The sequence below is a fragment of the Poecile atricapillus genome, chromosome 16, assembly GCF_030490865.1.
Source record: "Poecile atricapillus isolate bPoeAtr1 chromosome 16, bPoeAtr1.hap1, whole genome shotgun sequence".
Lineage (NCBI taxonomy): Eukaryota > Metazoa > Chordata > Aves > Passeriformes > Paridae > Poecile > Poecile atricapillus.
The window spans coordinates 3,518,395-3,537,956 of record NC_081264.1 but is presented as its reverse complement, the minus strand read 5'-3'; the positions used below and the strand labels follow the sequence as shown (position 1 = coordinate 3,537,956).

The window sequence follows — 19,562 nt, the reverse complement described above, 5'->3', positions numbered from 1 at the left end:
CTAAACATGAAGAGGCCTCTGACAAAACACGAGCTTATAAATGGAGACAGATTAATCCAGGCCCGATTCCTGGATTTTACAGCCACATTGATCCCTGGACCTCCACTGACTTCATGGGATAATCTGTGTCCGTGCTCAGCAGCTCTGGGATCGGCAGTCACAATTTAAGTTCGCGACTCCCCTGGGTCTTTGGTCGTTGTTTCGGATGGGGGAAAAAAAGTTTAGAAACAGTGGGAAAAAAAAGTTTAAACTCCATCTGCCGTGTCCTGTTGCGGCAGCAACAGCTCCCGCGGAGAGACGAACCGCGGGCAGCCTGGGGGAAAAAGGCTGCGGAAATGGGAAATGTCGGAGCGGGGATGGAAGGGGGGCCTGGCTCGGGGATCCGCTGAAGTTTCTCGGGGCGCGGTGGGGAGGAGGCGGCGGGGCCGCCCCTGGCCGGGGGGAGGCGGAGCCGGGCCGGGGGAGGCCCCGCGGCGGCGGGAGGCGGCGGGCGCAGCCGGGACGCGAACGGTACCGGGGAGCGGGGGGCGGCCGGGAGGCTCCCGGGGCTCGGGCCGGTGGGTGCGGGCCGGGGTGGGGGGGTTACAGCGGGACCCTCCCGGGGTTGCCACGTCCTTCCCCTCGGGGTCTCGCCGCGGTCACGGGCTCCGTCCTGCTCTGGGCGTCGCCGTGGCCGCTCCGGTCAGTGCTGGGGATGGGGGAGGTTGGGAAGCCTCGGGGTCCTGGATGCTCCGTCCGCCGGCGGCTCCAGGGCCCGCGGCAGCCCCGAGGCTGTCCCGCACGGGGAAGGGGGCTCGATGCCCGGGGCAGCTCCCCGCGGGCTCCGCTCGGCGCCCGGTGGTCGAGAAGGAAGGTGCTGCCCCTGTGACGGCACCGTGGGACCAGCTCCCTCCTCCCGGCAGGTGACGAGGTGGCCGGAGCTGGCAGCGGAGCCCACCGCGGCCCCGGGCAGCCGAGGAGAGGGCGAACAGCCCTCGGGCACGGACGGACCTGTGGTGGAACCGGCGGGCCAAGGGAGGCTTGTGCTGAGCTCCCCGGGCGGCTCTGTCCAAGGACAGGTGCCCGCAGAGCGGGATGGGGATGTGCTGGTGTCGAGAGCGGATCTCGGAGGGTTTGCGGACCAGACAGCCTCGCAGGGCTGCCCAAGGAGGAAGGGAGGCTGGCGGGGTTGTGGTAAGAACAGGAGAACCTCTCCTGCAGCCGGCCACGCAGCCCATCTGGAGGCTCCCGGGTCTTGCTCTTCCAGCAAACCTGGAGTTTCACTCATATGGTTTTCATTGCTGGAGCGTGGCCTTAATCAGGAGTTTGGTTTGGTGGTCCTGCCCCTCGCTGGGTACCTGCAGGGATGCCCGAGGGTGAGGACAGCTCTGGACGGAAGGAGATGGGGAGGACAATGTCATCCTCCTGACAGGTTGGAATGTGGGCATCACCTGCTTAATTTGCCTGCAAAGGCTGAGATAACAGGGTGTCATCCGTGTTAATGGAGGGAAATTATGGCTGTTCCTCATCTTGGCTGTGTGGCCAGAGGGTGAGGATGTTGGGGTCAGCTTGACCAACAGCTTCTCTGGATCAGTGTTAGGAACACAAGGGCAGCTGCCCCCACTTCCATCACGAGGTGCCAGATAAGAGCTGGAGCTTTGTGCTCCTGTAATCAATGCTTTGTTTGGAGAAGTTTGGAAATACCTTGTGAGGAGGTTCCTTGTAGAGCAGCACAGTGGGATGCAAACAGAACTGGGAAGGCAGCAGGGGCTCCTCGTGGTGCCGTGGGAGGTGATGCAAAACCAGCGGTATCACCATGAAGCAACTTCCCGTCAGCAGGGCCCAGCCAGCTGTGTCGGAATGTCACACTCTTGTCACCCTGGCTGGGTGAGAAAAGGAAGGTCTGACATCCTTGGTCAGCCCCAAACGGGGAGGTGACGCTGTGCTCTTGTCCCTCAGACATTGGCAGGGTGATGCCAGCTTGATCCAAAGCCATGTCCAGGTACCTGAAGCACTTCACGGTGGTGGGCGATGACCCCGTGCAATGGAGCAACGACTATCGGAAATGGGAGGAGGAGGAGGAGACTGGGGAGAAGCAGCCAGATGTGGAGATCAAGATGGAGCCTGCCAGGAACCATATCTCCTTCCAGTACATGATGAAAAAGCTCTTCAGCTCTCACAGGTTTCAGGTGAGGCAGAACAAACCCAGGCCAAGGGCACGTGTGACAGCAGAGCCGCTGTGGGACGGAGCTCAGGGAGAGCACTGAGGCTGTGAGTCCCCACACTGCAAAGAGCAGCGTCTGCCTCTGAGCTGAACTGTCCTGTGGGAACAGAAAACTCCGCCGCAGGTGCAGATGTCTCCTGAGAGGAGACAAGCCCCAGTGCACAATCACCACAGCTCTGGCACGTGTTCTCCTCCAGTTCCCTGAGCCCCCCAGGCCGAGCAGGCTCTGCTGGGGAGCCAGGTGGTTCCATGTGGAATAACTCACCATTTGGGGCAGCAGGAGTGGGAGCAATGGAAAGCTCCATGAAACACAACCAGCCAAATCAGGCATTGTGATTTGACTGTGGGCATCAGGGTGTGTTCAGCTGAAGGGCTGCATTGGCTCCTCTTGCTCCTCTGTCTGTGCTGGGATGGGATTCATGTTGGTTCTTCTCCTCCAACAGATCGGGGTTGTCTGCTTGGTGATCCTGGATGCCTTGCTGGTTCTTGGGGAATTGCTCATGGATTTGAAAATCATCCATCCAGACAGATATAACATAACCCCAAAGGTAAAATGTGGGGAAATATTAGCATGAGCAGCAGTTCCTTCCCTTTGGTGGCTCAAAGCCTCCTGGACAGGCTGGGCAAGGCAGGACCTGGACTTCCAGCCTTGCTGAATTGGTTGTTGCAGAAGAAAAGTCCTCAGCCCTTCCTGTAGAGCCAAACCAGAGGTGCCTTCGAGCAGCAGAGGCTTTCCAGCCTGCCCTGCCCTGTGTGCACTCTGCAGGGCTTCCTGCCTTAAACTTGTGCTCTTTTTCCCAGGTTTTCCATTACCTCTCCCTGTCCATTTTAACCATCTTCCTGGTTGAGGTGGGGTTTAAAGTCTTTGTCTACCGTCGGGAGTTCTTTTACCACAAGTTCGAGATGCTGGATGGGATCGTTGTCATCGTGTCCTTCATCCTTGACATCGTCCTCATCTTCTGGGAGCACGAGTTTGAGGCCGTGGGGCTCCTGATCCTCCTGCGGCTCTGGAGGGTGGCCCGGATCATCAACGGTGGGTGCAGGACCAGGCTGGATTTGTCAAACTTCCCTGAATTACCTGGGCTTTGTTCCTTTCTCAAACCCAACCCCAGGGGTCTTGCTCAGAGTTCCACCCATGTGGTTTTTCCTGGCTGGAATGTGGCTTTAATCAGGCTGCAATTTCTTTGGAGCAGCGACAATCTGCTGCTTGTGTTTGTGTGATGCCTCAGGTGCATGGCAGCCAGGTACATTCCCCCTGAAAAAACCCATAATCTGTTCCTGCACCTTTCTCCTGGAGAGGGATGGCTCATGTTCTGAATTTCCATTGCAGGATTCTTTTGGCAGGGGAGCCCCTGTCTTCCTGAATTTGCTGCTACAGCAGAGCAGGTTTTAATGCTCTGTTCTGCTGTGACTCCATTATCCCCTCCAGGGATGCTGCAGGGAATGTCCTGATCTTACTCTAGATCTTTCTTGCTTGAATTCAAAGGGTTTGCCATAAAAAGAGAAATAGAAAATGTCCCCAAATCAGGCTTTAGTGATTTCACTGTTGTAACTGTAAATTTGGGCATATCTGAAAAAAGCATAGCTGCAAATATTTCCTTCCTTCTTGAGGAAGGAATTTTGGGATTCCAAAAAATATGGCAATGAGATGATCTCAAATTCCTGCATGAAACCTCAGCTCAATCTCTGTCTTGTGCCTATATTCCCACTTTTGGTGGGTGGTCCATATTTGACACAGCTGGGATCAGAGGAGGGGATTGCTGGGGCTGTGCCCATTGCCCTCAGTCCCTTTGAATGGGGAGAAGGTGCCTGGTCGGCAGCTGCAGCCAGAAAGAAGAGAGATGTGAGAGCAGCTTGTGGCTTTCCTGAGTTCAGAGTGAAAGTCAGAGAGAAACTGGATTTGCGTGCGGCTGTGGGAGCCACGGGAGCCTCACTTCACAGCAGAACCCAGGACTGCAATTACAAATAAATCCCCTCATCCTTGGGTGCTCCAGGCTCCCTGCCAAGCTTTATGCAGTGTCCACCTGCTTGCAGCAAAAAGGGACAAAGGGAACGTGCCCCACGCTGGGGTGTTGGGTGTCAGAGCCTGGGCACCATTCCTGTCCGTGTTACCAATGCAAATGAGCAGCAGTGCTGCTTTGTCCTGGGAGAACTGAACCCCCAGAGCCCAAACCGGTGCCTGGAGCACTGGAATCAGCCATGATCCAGAGGAGCTGTGTCGGGAGGAGGGAGAACGTGATGTTCTTCATGCTCTCATCAAGCTGCTTTGCTTTATTGCTGTGGAAAGAAAATGCCTCCAGTGTGGAGGCTGGGTTCATGTGGAATCACCTACTGGTGCTTGTAGAGAAGTGGCACCTCTGCCATGAGGAGACACTGCCTGCTCTCACTGCAGCTGTGCAAGGTGAAGCCAAAGCCCTGTGGACCTGAGGATGTGCCAGGTCCTGCTCCTTTGGGATGTGCCAGGTCCTGTTCTGCCAGGCCGGAGCGATCGGCCCCGGGGGTGGAGGAGCCCTTGGCCCAGGCCTTGCTCTGCTGTCACACCTAAAACTGCTAAAACACAGCAAAGCTGCCCCTGCTGCAGCCCAGGGCTCTGCCAAGGGAGCAAATTCAGGTTCAGGATTTGAGTGACAGAGCGATTAATTCAGCTCCGAGGCCAGGCTGCCTCTCTCCAGCAGAGTATCGGTATCCGAATCCCTCCGGTGGCTGATTTAAAACCCTTTCTCATTAAGAAAAGCACTTGGGAAGGGTGGTTGAAGATGACAGAAGCTGAGCTGGAGAGGAACACGTTTAACTCCTTGAGCACACAGCCTGTGTGCTGTGAACTCCTGCTCGTGGCTGTTTTACAATGTAAAGCAAACCCACTGTGAATTGTTCCACAGGAATAATTTTATCGGTGAAGACCCGCTCGGAGCAACAAGTGTCCAAGTTAAAGCAAGCAAACCTGAAACTTGCCACAAGGGTGGAACAACTGGAACACAGCTGTTTGGAGAAGGTAAAAAAACACTTTTAATTTGGGTTTACCTGCTAATGGGGATCCTTGTGCAAGGTTGGCACTGTTGGCTTGGTTTCCACATCGGGCTGAAGCAGCACAGCCCTGCCCGTGCCTCCCTGGGCTGCTCCTCAGAGGAGGAATGATGTCCCTACCTCTGTCCTACTTCTCTTGGCCAGGTTGTGCTGTTTTCCTGCTGCAGGAGATACATTATAGCAGATAGGAAGATCTGTGGGAACCTGGGAAGCTGCTTGCAGGCTGTTAATGATTTAAATTCTGTCTCCTACAGGAGCAAGAAATCGAGAGGCTGAATAAAATATTGAAACAGCATGGACTCCTCAGCCAGCAAAAATAGGAGGCCAGTTTTCCAAGGTGGGAATTCTGCTTGGAGATTGCAGTGTTGGATCTGCCAGCTTGACCTGAAAGGTTTTTCTGTCTCTTTGCTTCCTCTTGTATTGTGTTTTCTATAAACATTTTCCATTTGACCCCACTTTGATCAGACCTTGGGATGACAAAAATAGTTCTACTGGAAAATTAATCACACACAGTCACTGTAAACAGAATTTTTTTTTCCCTTTCTTGTATAGTTACACAGTCAAAACTGCAAAATAATTTAATAAAGACACATCTTTACAAGCTATACATCCAGAAAAGTACCACTTATTTAAAATAATTTATTTTTTTTCTGTGATAACATTCTTTGTTTGCAACAAACTTGCAGTATAAATGATAAGAACCCAGACTGAAAAGGTAATTTCTTCTCCAGCTGCCTGTTCATCATCAATACATCTCTTTGCCAGCCATTCTTTTCATACTGTTGGTAGTTTCCTCATTTCTGTTGCTGCTTGTGCCACTTTGTTATTTATATAACACTCATTTCAGAAACACCAACACACCACTCCTTTCTCTGACAAAGAAATCAGCACCAAACTAGAGGCAAACATGTGCCATTTTACATCAAACAATGCCTTGTTCCAGCAGCAGATCCCAGTTCTGATACTGCATTCCCTCATCTCTTCTTCCCCTTTCACTGTTCCTTCACAGCCCGTGTGCCTGCAAAGTTCTTTGTTTCCACAGCTCATAAATCCATGTATTAAAAGAACTGGAATATGTAAGAACAGATGTAGGTGAGTGCACTGCTGGGAACAGTCAGACTCCAAAAGAGCCATGAAAAAGCAAATTCTAAAGGGCCAGGCTGGTGTTTGAATTTTTTTCAGGTACTAGAGTGTCCCTGTGGAGAGGCTGTTTGAGAGCTGAAGAGTGAGGTTTAAGAAGTGGGAATTCTGAGAGATGGGGACTGCAGCAGGTGTCCTTAAAGGATTTCAGCCCCACTCAGCTGGAGGGGTCACTGAAAGCACAACTCAACTGCTCAGATTTTTTAAAAAAGGTAATTAATTAGTGGCATGGGAAAAATAGCCAGGTACATGTGGCTTATTCATCTATGCAAGGAGATAAAGCAGAAGCCTGATCTAATAGCACATGATGAGTTTAATTAGCAATTTATCTCTGCTGTTAGGGGATAATAAATCTGCTTTCCCTGTGTTCCTGTGCTCTTCCCTTCCCCTCCTGCCACTGCTGGGCAGTCTGGGGCTGGATCCCACATGCTGGAGCCACCAGCAAGTTCAGACTGCAACCTTTGTCCTCTCTGCAGAGTTATAATTGGGAACTTTCCACTTTGTGGGGGTTTCTTCACCCTAAACCTTCTGAGAAACCTCATAAGGTCTCACCCTTCCTCTCTGGCCCAATTTTAGTCCAGTATCTACAACTTAGGAGAAAGTGATGGCCCATCACAGTCACAGGATAAACACTGGACTAAAACTAAGATAAAGCAGAAATACGGCTTTTTTTTTGATGCATACTTACCTTAGACAAAGGGATAGAAAAAGTCAAAGGGTAACTTGATGTTAATGGTGGGCCAAGCTTTGTAGCTTGGCTCTGCAGGTGAAGAAATGTCAGTGAAAACCACAGAACTTGTTATAGGAATAATCCTTTCCCTTCCTGAGGGAAGCTGCAATGAAAATACAAACAGGACTTAGCTTCATTTGTACAATTGTTTTATTTGGTCTGGGTTATGTTTGTTAAAAAGGTTTTGATTTTGTTCATACAGTTCCATGTTTCTTTTCATAAATGATGTATAGATTTTTATTGAAGTGTGTTTTGGCAAGGAGCCCACAGTTGTGTTTGAGCTGGAAGAGAACTGCTGGGTGTAAATACATTCTAATGTGAAGTGCTGCCTTTAGATAAAGAGATTATCTGGGTCAATATCACACAGCTGATACCCAAGGAAAACAAGCCACTTGTTTTATCTTAAATCCTGTAATTTAATTACATACCTGCTTCAGTGTGGTGCTAGTGATTGTGGCTGTAACATTCACTATCCTGGCTTGTGGATTGACCAGGGATCCATATTTAGTCCACTTCACTTCTATTCCCAGTGACACTGGTATTTGGCATGAGCTCTGCAAAGTGTGAGAAATCATCTCATTGTCTGCCTTATGCAGAAACCATCACAGTAATTAATTATTCATGTTATTAAAAGGGTAGAATGTCCCCAGGAAGCTCACTGAGGAACTTACCAGAGCAGCTGGACCCTGCACTGTTGCTGGGCAGGACAAAATCCTGAACTCTGCCAGGGCAGAACTTCGAAGGCTACAATCTTAAATATTTTTATGCATTTGTTCTTGAACTATTACACTTCTGGTTACAGAAACCATTCATCCTTTAGTTGCAGAAGCATGCAAGAATCCATCCATAATCTTATTTTGTGCTTTTTTCTCTTTTACCCTGGCCTGGAGCAAGAGGGGAAACACTGATTCTGTTCCTTCACTCTGTCACCTCTGGTGCTTCGTCCTCACAATAGCAACATTCTAACCTGTGTTTAAACAACTCACTTTGTACCCAATATGTTGCCCTGAGGTGCCTGGATACCAGCTTGATCAAATTTAACTTCTACAGCAAGAGTGAAACCCTCCTCTGTGAATATTCCATGAGTTTCTTCCAGTTTATTTCTGCATTCCCAGCCCTATTTTCTCCTCCAGTTGGTTCCTGCATTTTTAGGGTGTGAAGCTGAGCTGATGCTGCAGCACAGGCACAGATCTCGTGAGGATGGAGGGGTGGAAGTGCTTTCACCTGCTCTGAGATGTGGAGCTGAGTTATTGGCACCCAGTCGAGCACATCCTGGGCTTGAGAATTCCCAAATGAGGCCACGTACTCAGGAAAGCTTTGGCCCTTCAGCACATCAAGGAGGGTCTGAGCCAAAGGCTGGCATTTCATAGCTGCTGTAATTCTTCCAGAAAACAAAACAAAACAAAAAGATGAGTTACAGCAAAATCCATTGGTTTGGCACAGTCATAATTCCTCCTTGCTCTCTGCTCTGTTCAAGCCTTCTGGCTACAGTTGCTAATGTACACAATCTTTCCAAGAGAAAGACCACTGTTAATTAAATGACATTTTTTATAATTAAATACTCCATTCTCAATACTCCTCCAGCTGTACAAATGGCCCAGGACCTGAACAGAGCCTGAGGGAAAGGGTTGTCAGAGGGTTAAAAGCGTTAAATTAAAAAAAATATAAATTACTTCTTACCGTAGCTTACAGCCTGATACCATGTTATAACCAAATAATACTGGGGCTCTGGCTCCCTGTGCTGCCAGGCAGTCCTGGGTGGATGTGCTCTGCAGAATGGTGAGTTGGCTGTGTTTGTTACTACTCTGAATGATGCCAGATGTAACACATAGTTAAGGGAAATTAAATGCTTGATGGATAGAGGGACAAAAAAAGAATCCTTAATCATATCCTTAAAATATAGCTGAAAATGCTATAATGGCTCAAGATTCCTCTCACAAAAGCACCAGGGTGTGCAATGAAGGGCTAAATGTACCTCACTACACAACCCAGGAGATTGCAGTCAGGACTGAGTCATTCCCTCCTAAAACACAGTAAGAAAAGCACATTTTTATTTTTGGTAGAGAACAGATGTATTTCATAGATGTCCATGCTAAAAAGGATTTGTGAGGATGGACCAGAGCAAGTGCAGCAAACAGAAATGCAGCAGGGAAAGGATATCCTTGAGGCTGGAATCCTGCTCTGACAGGCAGCCCAACAACATAGCCAGGATTGCCACTGAGAGGAAGTGGCCGTGTATTTTCCTGCAATGCAAACAGAGTATTAGTTCTTATCCTGCACTGAAGTGGTAGGAAAACACAGAAATATTTCAGTTATTTTAGGATTATGACCTGCCTTGCATGATGAGGGCAAGACTGAGGCTTTGCTTTCTCTGTTATAGCCACAAGCTCGGGCTCATAAACGTGACAGACTTTGGAGGCCTTCATTGCCTAGCTCTGAAATGCTGAGTATCCAGGGCAAGTTCTGTCTCACCTTGCTACTAACAATTGTTCTGATTCAAGTTTAATAAGTTTTGTAATTAAATGACTTTCACCAAGTCACCCATGACATCTCCACAGTTACCTGAGTGAAGCTGATTTCGAAGCTCTGCTCTATTGAAAGTGCTTCTTTGCTAATTGCCCCCAAGACAAAAGCAGCAGCTGCTTCTATTATTTCTCCTGTGTCTGTGTGGGTAATGTGATAATTCACCTGAAAATTAAACGTTTTCGATATTAATTTGAACAAATACATAAGAGAAACTAGAAAAAAAAAAAAGAGAAAAATTTAAACCATGCAAGTATTTTCTTTCTTGCTTGCTTAAGAAACTCAGCTCCAGGGTGGGGATGGGTTTTATCCTCTAGAGGCTGGAGCCTCTTCACAACTGACTTTTTGATAAACCTAAGCACAGGCACAACATTCATCTACTTTAAAATTAAAAGATGATGTGCAGCATTCCTCTCTCTGTCATTAGTGCACCTGAAATAATCTCCCAAGCATAAAGTAAATTCCAAACTCATGTCATTGTCTGTTTTGCCACAAACACAGAAGTAACACCAGGATTTCAGCCTGGCTCCATGTTATGTTGCACAGAGTTATTATTTTGTTGCAAAACACTCCCTTTTATCCAAAATCAGTGCTTCTCCCATGACATTTACTTTGGAGATGTCACAATATAAGGAAACTGCAAGGCCTTCCTGACAGCTTTGCAGTTTGGGAATCAGAAGTGATTTGATGCACAGATGCCTTCCATCAGCTCTGAGGAGGAAAAGGCTGCCAGACCTACCCCAAGAACTGCATTGATGCACAGTTCATCCAAAACCATGGGGAGCCTCAGGACATCACTGCTGCTCAGTAAAGTCCTCATTCCATTCAGAGACTGGACAACTATGGACTGGACAGTAATATTCACCTGAAAAACAGACTCGTGTCAGCTCTGAACACTGGGTATAATTAATTTTGGCTCTTTCTGTGTTATTATGTGTGTGACCTTTCCGGGTTCTGTTCCACAGCAACAGCACTCAGTAATTCTCTGAACAACTGCTGTGTTACAAGGACTGCTGAAGCTCAACCAAAGGGTCTGTGTTTAAATAAATAAAGAGATTTTCTTGAAAAGAGGGAGTTCTATATGAGGGAAATATATCAGGCTTGAATGTTTGCAGGCAGCATTTTATATTGGAGTTGCTAAGTATCATTACTGATAGCAAATGATGCAATTTTTTTAATGTAAAGATTTGATCAATCAGTGAAAAATTCCCACTGACTGTAACTTAATAAGAATTTTGCCCACAGCTCTGCTAACTAATTTAGAAGGATACTTACCATCTGACTCGATTTGGGCACCTGAGGGAGAATAAAAGGACAAATTAAAGCAGTAGCAAAGGTCTGACCTATTGTACATAGCAGACAAGTAAAACAGGTAAGGCTTTGTCTATTTAACTCTTTCTCATAACAATAACTTTTATGTTATGGAGTTAATTGGATATAAACCAGAGTATCCAGGAAGTGTGAAAAGAACTGCCACAATCCAATCCCCTCCCTTTTCTAACTCTTAGAATTATTCAGAGACCATCTTTAGGAAACCTGCCAGGCTGTGCTTCCCAAAGAAATTAAAATCTTTCCTTGTCCTGTTCCATAGTTTCATGGTCTCTAAACCAATAAAAGAGAAGCAAGTATCTCTCTTGTTGTACAGCACATGGATATGTGAAAAATTTCCACTAAAAATATTTCATGGAAAGGCAGAAATGTCAGACTAAGGTCATCAATCAAGCCTATAAAATGGAGCACCATTTTGTCAAAGGTTTTACTTGTCTGACTTTCCAATGAATGTTTGAGCCACATCTTTGGGAAGGGACCAAGGACTGGACTCTGATCATGAAGCAATTCTGCTGAATTATGATGGGATACTGAGAGCAGTGACTCATCTCCAGTGCCAGCAGGGAACACATTCCTGGGAGCTGGAGAGCTGAAGGTGATGCAGGTACAGACTGTCACACATTTATCATCCCAAGGTACAGCTCAGCCATCAGAATGAGCTGGATGAATAAAAGTCCCTGTAAAGATTAGACTCATCCTTCAGGAAATGGTGCTATTTCTGACTGGGAGAGGAGTGATCACCACTCCTAGAGTTCTGTTTATCCATGACTGGGGTGATGGGTGATGTCTCTGGAGGTCACTGGCAGACAGCACTGCAGCCACACTGCTGCCTCAGCTTCCCCCCGGGCAGGGAGGCAGGAACAGCTCGTTACTTTGGCAACTGCACACTGCTCACTAACCATGGTGTGTGTGAGGCACCTCCTGTTGGGAGATTCCAGGAATCCCCAACACTCCTTGGATCTGCTGGTCAGGCCAGGGCAGAGAGCAGAGAGTACCTGAAACAATTCCCAAAACGCTGCTCTCACTCCAGCTGCGCATCCTGGCATGGAGGGTGGGCTCCTGGGGATGGGGTTTTCTGTAGGACCCGCTGTCCCAGTGCTCCCAGTAAGGCTCCCTCAGTCACTGGTTTGCCGTTTCTCCTGCCGGCAGCTCCACCTGCTGGCACTGGGAGGGCTCCTGCTCTGCCCTGTGACCACCCTGTCCCCAGTGCCATCGCTTTTCTCTCGTCACATCCCACCTCCAGCTCCCTTTGGGAAGGGAACCTTCCCACAGAGCATCTCCAGCAGCTTCTCAGCCTTCTCCAGGTCCTGCATCTGATCCTTGCTGACATCCAGCGTGCTCTGGGCAGAACTCTGACCTCTCCAGAGCTCAGCCATTGCCTTGGCAAGCAGTACATGGATAAGGGGTTGTGGACTTTTCCAGTCAGGAAAGGGAATTCATCTTTAAAGTCAAACCCACTCGGCTGCTGGAGCCTGGCCTGAGCCACTCTTGTTTTTTTCTGCTCCTGCAGCCAACAAGACCTAATTTTGGAAGGACATGGAGACACTCAGAGCCCTTCTGAGGCAGCGTTTTCTCCACTTCTTCCACAGCAGAAGAATCAAAAGTCAACATTTGGGAGCAATCCTTGACTGATTTCAATGAGATCCTGAAGGAGCAGGAGAATGATCCCACCTGTGAACTGCTTAGTGGGCTTTCCTTGCCTTTGGGAGCTTTGGAATCTGTGAGCAGCCTGGAAGGGGTCTTTAAGCAGTTACTCACTGCTAATTAAATTAATTTAAATAATTACATAAATTAAAATCATTTTAATGGTGAAGAGGTTGCTGTTTCTTTACAACCTTCAGCTTCTGGAAGGAGCCATCAGATTAAGGTATGATGTATTTCAGTTTCATTTTTTCATGAGTGATTTCTTTGTCTTCATGAATATCCTTACAGGGGATTTATTTTCACATAAGACATCATCCCCCAGGTCAGAAAGGGATGAAAAAGAAGGCAAAGCTTTGAAAAATAACCCCAGATTCGATTTTAGCAGGCAGAATCCAAAGAAAATTGTTCTCAGTCATGTCCTTTGGGAGCATAAAGAAGGCTGTGCCAGCCCCTACTATCCAAAACTGAGGCTTGGAGGAAAAGGGCAGATGCAAAGGATTAAATCTGACAGGTTCTTTTCAGTACAAAGTTCTACCAACTCTTTAAAACTCAGATTTCCTAGAATTATGTGTTCTGATAAATGGGCTTCTTGGAAAAGCCTGAACATGCACAGAAACGTGAAACTGCACTAGCTCAGTGACACGACCTTGGATCTTCAAAACTATTATTTTTCACTTTATCTTTGACTACATTATTTATATTTGGCTAAGCAGAGAACAGCAAATGCTTCTGTTACCAAAGCTTGAAGTAAAAACATTCCCAAAGGCTTTCTGTATAAAAGTCTGCTGTACAGGGAGATGTTTCTTCCCAATTCACAATTTAAAAATCCAAATAAAACACCATATCCCTCAGTAAACAGAAGTTACTTCATTCTGCAGATGCAAAAAGATGTAAAATATTCATATTTTATCTATATGACTGTTTTAAATCATACTTACTGCCAAAATGCTGGAGTTGATATAAAACAACATGCTAAGTGCTTGAATGCTGTCACATTTTTCCACACTCACTGATCGAATGCATTTTGTGGCTTGGTTTACTAAAAACCCTGGGGAAAAAAAAAAAGTCATCAAGTATTAGTGGAGGAAATTAAAGAGGAATTATGAAAAGTATAAATAAAAAACAATACAAGTATCTTAGGTACAAGCAAAAGTGAAAGTAAATACCAACTCTATTGCAGATAAGGTTTCATGTGAGCTATGAAGAATAAAACTTTTTATATTCTCCAAAAATGCTATGAGAAAAACTATTACTCCTTGACTTGTATAAAAAGCTTAATGAACTTTACTTGATTTTTGAATCTCATAAGATTTTTTTTTTTTTCCTTCACAAAAGACTTCAATCCTGTAATCACCACCACGACTGTTATGAGACCACATTTAATGATGACAGTGGGGTTTGGAAAACACAGGTGGGGGTTTGGTTGTGGCTTTTTTTTTTTCACCTCCATCTCAGGGAATTAAGGCTAAAGGTGAAAGGTTTGTGTGAAAGGTTAAAATGCAGAGCTCAGCCTGCAAATCTGATTTATGAGAGGAGCCCCTGTGCAAAGGGAATCTGCCAAAGGCTGCCCAGGCAGGGCTGGCTTGGTGCAAACCCCTCCTCCCTCAGGGTGTCACCCTCGTACTGTTTGATTAAACCAATTATCCCAAAAAGGACATTTTATTGTTGGATAAACAACCCTTTAACAAGATTCTCAGGGATTTACATATCTCACTTTGAATATTTAATAGAGATACAACACAATTTCTATTCTATGTCTTAAAAAACAAACCAAAGAGAGAAATAGAAGTGATTTGAAAACCATCTGCTTATGAACCTTCAGCTGAATTCTCCATGGGGAGTGTGCCAGCTTTCTGACTAACTAATCTAAAACCAAAGCAGAATACTAGAAAGCAAAAAAATTTGGATTCAAGTGCATTTTCCAACCTGCAGGATTTGTGTCAGAACACCAAGAAGAGACAACAGGACTTGGCAGCCTTAGAAATGCATCCTCTGTCTGCACAGGAACCCCATACTGCCAAACAAAAACCACAGTCAGGTACATAGGTGTGTTTCAGCCCATGGAAAGTTTCAGAGCATTTGTATTAACAACAAATATGATTAAAAACAGTACAGATTTCCACAGGATCTCTCAATATTACTTTGTGCAGCAATTCTTCAGCCACTGCTACAGCTTTATGTTGAAAACAGAAAAAAAAAAGTGACTTTTCAATTATCTTAAAAAATCTAGTTCACTTTTTAACTAAACACAAAACATAACATTTCTTCTTTTTACATTTCTATATTTAAAGACTAATATAAATTATTTAAAAGCAGATGCAAACAATGCTGATTTATTCTTTCTGGAATAATCTAATACTAATTGCATCAAATAGAATTTGCCTTCTGTTGAATCAGAAATAATTTACCTCATATCTGGAAGTTTCATTTGCATCAGGGGGATTTTGAGCATCTGCATCCAAATTCCAGCTGTCAGGCTCAGCACTGAAGGTAGCACCTCCAAATTTGTCAAGCAACTGATCAAAATTTTCTGGAGTTGGGATTTCAGGGGATTTGAGGTACAGGGCTTGTTTATCTGTCAAAATATTTAAAGAAGATCATTTAAGAAAAAAAAAAGATACAGAAACAATATTTAGTAACACAAAGAGACAACTTTAATCCTAAATTATTTATTTAGGATGCTAAATTATTTGCAAAAAAAACAAACTAAACTATTTTGTTTTTTCCAACAGAGAAGACCACGAGTACCAGATGTTTAATTTCATGTTTTCACAAGTGAATGGATCACAACATAAGAACTGAGCAGACAGAATTACCAGTTTCCTGAGAGGTTTAATAAAATGAGAATAGTTTTAAATTTAGTTGTTTTCTGGTACCTAAAGAGCTTACAAAAAGTAACACCACAATGCTTAATATTGCCTACAACTCTACTTACAGTTTGTAGCATGAATGCAGAAAATACTGGGATTGACTTGGTCAATTAATTTAAATATCCTTTCTGGTGGATTTGCATCAACATCAAGAGAATACACAGCAGCTTTCTGACTACACAGCTGGCTGTCACCTCTGCAAAGAAACAAAATAAATTAATGACCCACTAGAAGTTAGTGTTGACCAGATTTTAAAGTTCTTTTCATCTACTGAGGCAGCACCTGAAAAATAAAACATGAAATTACTGAATTTAACACAATTTGTAAAACAATTAGAAGGTTCCTATTGTTTTATACTCTGTGCTTAATAATAAATAATAGAGAATTCTCCCACATGTTTTGTTCAGCAGAGGAAACTGTGAGCATGAACATGAGGGAAGGTAAGAAACAGACTGGGGGAGGGAAAACCAGTGACAATATGAGAAAGAAAATGCCAGATTGGGTGGGACCCAGATGGTTGAGGCCCCAAAAATGCAGGGCTGCACCACAGGCCACACACAGCTCAGCAGCATTTTCATTTCTACAACCCAAGTGGGATGTCAGAGCAGGAAAACAGGTCAGTTTTGTGGATTTTGGAATAATATTCATTTTAAGCAGGGAATGGGAAAAATTCCTACTTGAGATGCATTGAAAGAAATGGCAGAGTGAGGAACAGAAGGTGAAATGAACCCAGCCTGTCTTGGAAAAGTGTTTAAGGCTGTGCCATGGCCTCATCAACAGCCCAGAACTGTAGGAGAATGTGCCACTTCAGAGCCTGGGAGCACTGGTGTGTGCCACATGCTACAAACACAAGCTGGTGGTCCCTGTGAAACTGCTATCTAGCAGGACAGAGCAGCTAAGGACAGGCCCTGGAGAACTGAAATGACTTTTAGAAATTTTCATGCCTGGAGTTAAGTTCTTTCATGAGGTGAGTCATTTGTTAATAGGATCTCATCATAAATCAAACCCTTCTGCTGCTGTTCCAGAGACGTCACGGCCTCTGCTTTGGGATCAGCCAAAATAACACAAATATGTAAATGTAGATAAACTCTGATGTAAATAATGAGACCCACAACACCTGCAGACACTGAAAATCCCCTGGCTTTTCATGCAAAATAAACGTTTTACACAAAAGAATTTGGGCAAAGAAACACAACTTCATTTGAGGCATTTCTAGTTGACAAAGGCAGCACAGTCACCCGAGGCAATTAAAGTGTCACTCAGGAGGGCGTTGATTAGACCTTTCTGATCTATATAAATATCTATAAATGGGGAGCAGGAGTCTTTGTGTGCCAGAACAATAAGAAACCACAGTCTGGCATGACTGCTAATTCAAATTTCAAAGCACCAAGAATAAACCCCCAGTGCTCAGATTGGCATAATTTATACAGAAGGTGGGTTGAAAAGCTGCACTTATTGTTCTGAGAAGTCACTGAGAGATTTTTTTGCACATTATGATTTTGAAGTGAGCTTTCTTAACTCCTCTTTGAGAAGGTGGAATTGGGTGAAGGTGTTTTCAGATAAACTAAACAGCAAAGAAACAACTTTTGGCTTTATTGGTATAATGTTAAATTTTAGTATTTGTGGAGTGGGAGTGGGGGAGCAGGTTGGGACTGTGACTTGTAAAATTAGGGTCAGAAAATTGCTCACACTATTTCAACAAGCTCTGAAATGATTAAGTGTGTAGCTGATATCATAAATGTAACCAAAGAGGTTATTGATAAATTTACTGATAAAAGCTAGTGATCTACAGAAGTGGCCAGATTGGTCCTGTGGTATCAGTTTTCTTAATTTCCAGACACTGAATTGATGAAAGATGCATCATTCTTCCCCCCCTAAAAAACATCACCACCTAAATGCCCACAGAGAGAAGCACCTTGAAACAGGAGGAAAGCAAGGAGCAGGAAGAAAGAGGGAATGAGTGGGAGAGAACTGGGTGGGAGGTGGATTTGCTGCTCTGCCTGGTCAGTGCAGGGGGGTCTGGATGGCAGCAGGGAGGGTAGGAATGGGTCAGAGGAGAGGACAGGCAGGAAATGAAAGATGATTTTGTACTTTCTGGATAGTTCTGCACTCACGTGACCACAGGGACTGAGCAGGAGGTGAAGAGGCTGAAGTCCTCGGGGCTGCAGTCGGGGTCACAGCAGCAGTTGACATCACACTGTGCCACCAGCAGGTCGCAGACACACAGCCTGGCAACTGCAGCAGAGAGTGAAATCAGCACTGCAGTGGGGACTTCGCACCTCACACCATGTCCCAAACACTTTCACTTTTCACCTCGCCCTGGTTCTGACAAAAACTTTTGGTCAAAAGTCTTCTCCGACTTCATGTTTTCTTGAAACAATTTTTAAAAAGCCATCTTTTCTGCTGCTGAGCAAATCTGTTTGGAACACGTGAACAAAACCAAGGCTTACTGAAATCTGCTCCCTGACAAACAAAACCCCCAATTCAATATTGGATTTTGGAGGTGTGAAAATCTACTTAGCCCTGCAGAGGAAAAAAAATAAGCTATAAATACACCTTGTTTGTATCTGTTTTTTCAGATTATTAGGAAGAAAAATAAAACATTTTGAAAGAGCAGAGAGATATTTACAAGTATTGAGGATCTCTCAGGGTCCAGGAATACATTTCCTTGATGTGCCAACATTACCATACTTGACTTCTTTGAAATTGCTTTTTCTCTCTGTTTGTGTGAAATATTGTAATCACAGACAGAGTGATTGCTAATAATTCTGTAAACTAGCTCAATAAAATATGCACTTGGCAACTTCTTGAAACACTCTGAGATTTTCAAGTTTATAAATTCAAAGAACAGATATTACTCTACTAAACTGTTTTTGAGAGTTGCTGTTCTATAATTAGACTTAAGAATAGCACAGAATGAGGAAAATTAAGGCAAGTATTTTATAGAAAAGGCATTCAAAGAATATTTTCATAATTCTTTTATTTCATTTTGACTGCTGCCTGTTTCCCTGTGGCCTGTGGATGTTCTCTGACCACCTGAACAGTATCCAGGTATTTCCTGGAATCTCTGAAGTTCTGACCATGCTGTTGGCAGAGCTTAGCTCACCCTGTAAACAAGAGAAGTTCAAACATGGATGATTAGATTGCAAGGTTATACCTGTGAGATTAGGGATTTAAATCTCTTTTCCCTAAGGAGGTAGCACTGGGCTGGGTTTTGTTTGGCAGGTAACCCACGGAAAGCTCAGTTGAGGGCAACACCAGAATATTAAAGTGTAGCCAATAACACAGCGGGGAAACACCTTCTGAGAACGCAGTAACAAAACTTTGTGAGCTCTATTTTTATGACAATGTATCCACAGCTCGGGCTGTGCCTGGAGCTCCCCAAGGACATCCCGGGCCAGGTCGGAGCTGCCCGCTGTGCTCAGGGTGGGCAGCACACCCCGCCCTCCACCCGCACCGACCCTCGGGGCTGTGGGGTGCCCTGCTCTGCGATGTCCATGCCACGATCACCGTGCCCGGGGCCTGCAGGCTGCTCAGGGGCTCGCTGAGCTTTCCTAAGGAGGCTCCGAGCCTCGGCTGCGGCGGCTGCAGCTGCCCAGGGGTGCAGCGAGCCCCAGAGATCCCCGGCAGAAGCCGGGCGGTTGTGCCAATCCCGGGAGACCGCAATGGGAAGCAGAGGCCAAAGGCCGAATGCCCGAGGGAGGCAGCGAGCGGGGCTCCCTTAGCCGGGGGGCGCCGCCGGTGCCCGCAGCGCCCGGAGGGCACCCACCGTCCGTGACCGGGGCCGGCGCGCTGCGGGCCCGCGTCTGTGCGGCATCACGAATGTCTGCGGGCTCCGCGGCCGGCTCTTCTGCCCGGAGCGACGGCGGCGGAAGGAGGAGGAGGGTAAGGACGAAGAAAGCCCCGGGCCCCGGCGGCGCCGCCATGGCGGCCGCCCTTAGCAACGGCGCGTTGCCAGGGCGCGCGGGGCATCACGGGAAGGGCGGGTCCCGCTCTCGCGAGATTTGGCGGGCGGAGGGGAAGGGCTGCGCCCTGAGAACATGGCGGGCGTGGCGAGGGGATGGACCCCCGGTATCTGCGGTCGTTCAGCCGCCCTCGG

The 19,562-nt window shown here is 46.2% G+C and overlaps 2 protein-coding genes across 3 annotated transcripts; one reads left to right on the top strand and one right to left on the bottom strand.

Moving 5' to 3' along the window:
* Positions 1–400: 400 nt before the first annotated feature.
* On the top strand, positions 401–5,834 carry HVCN1 (hydrogen voltage gated channel 1). 2 transcript variants are annotated; one of them, XM_058851636.1, is made up of 6 exons: positions 401–510; positions 1,939–2,168; positions 2,647–2,751; positions 3,005–3,236; positions 5,083–5,195; positions 5,482–5,834. In XM_058851636.1, the coding sequence occupies exons 2-6, from the start codon at positions 1,974–1,976 to the stop codon at positions 5,545–5,547; spliced, it is 711 nt and encodes a 236-aa protein (XP_058707619.1). In that variant the 5' UTR covers positions 401–510; positions 1,939–1,973; the 3' UTR covers positions 5,548–5,834. The 2 variants fall into 2 exon arrangements, with proteins under 2 accessions (XP_058707619.1, XP_058707621.1); XM_058851638.1 differs by having other exon boundaries at positions 481–557.
* Positions 5,833–19,503, bottom strand: TCTN1 (tectonic family member 1). Its single transcript, XM_058851633.1, has 15 exons — positions 19,233–19,503; positions 17,578–17,698; positions 15,529–15,659; positions 15,002–15,168; positions 14,520–14,607; positions 13,532–13,641; positions 10,896–10,916; positions 10,360–10,485; positions 9,660–9,785; positions 9,258–9,340; positions 8,778–8,918; positions 8,322–8,478; positions 7,526–7,651; positions 7,056–7,200; positions 5,833–6,294 (listed from the first exon to the last, which is right to left on the bottom strand). Exons 1-14 carry the CDS (start codon positions 19,387–19,389, stop codon positions 7,057–7,059), a joined length of 1,698 nt encoding a protein of 565 aa, XP_058707616.1. The 5' UTR covers positions 19,390–19,503; the 3' UTR covers positions 5,833–6,294; position 7,056.
* Between the last annotated feature and the right edge of the window lie 59 nt (positions 19,504–19,562).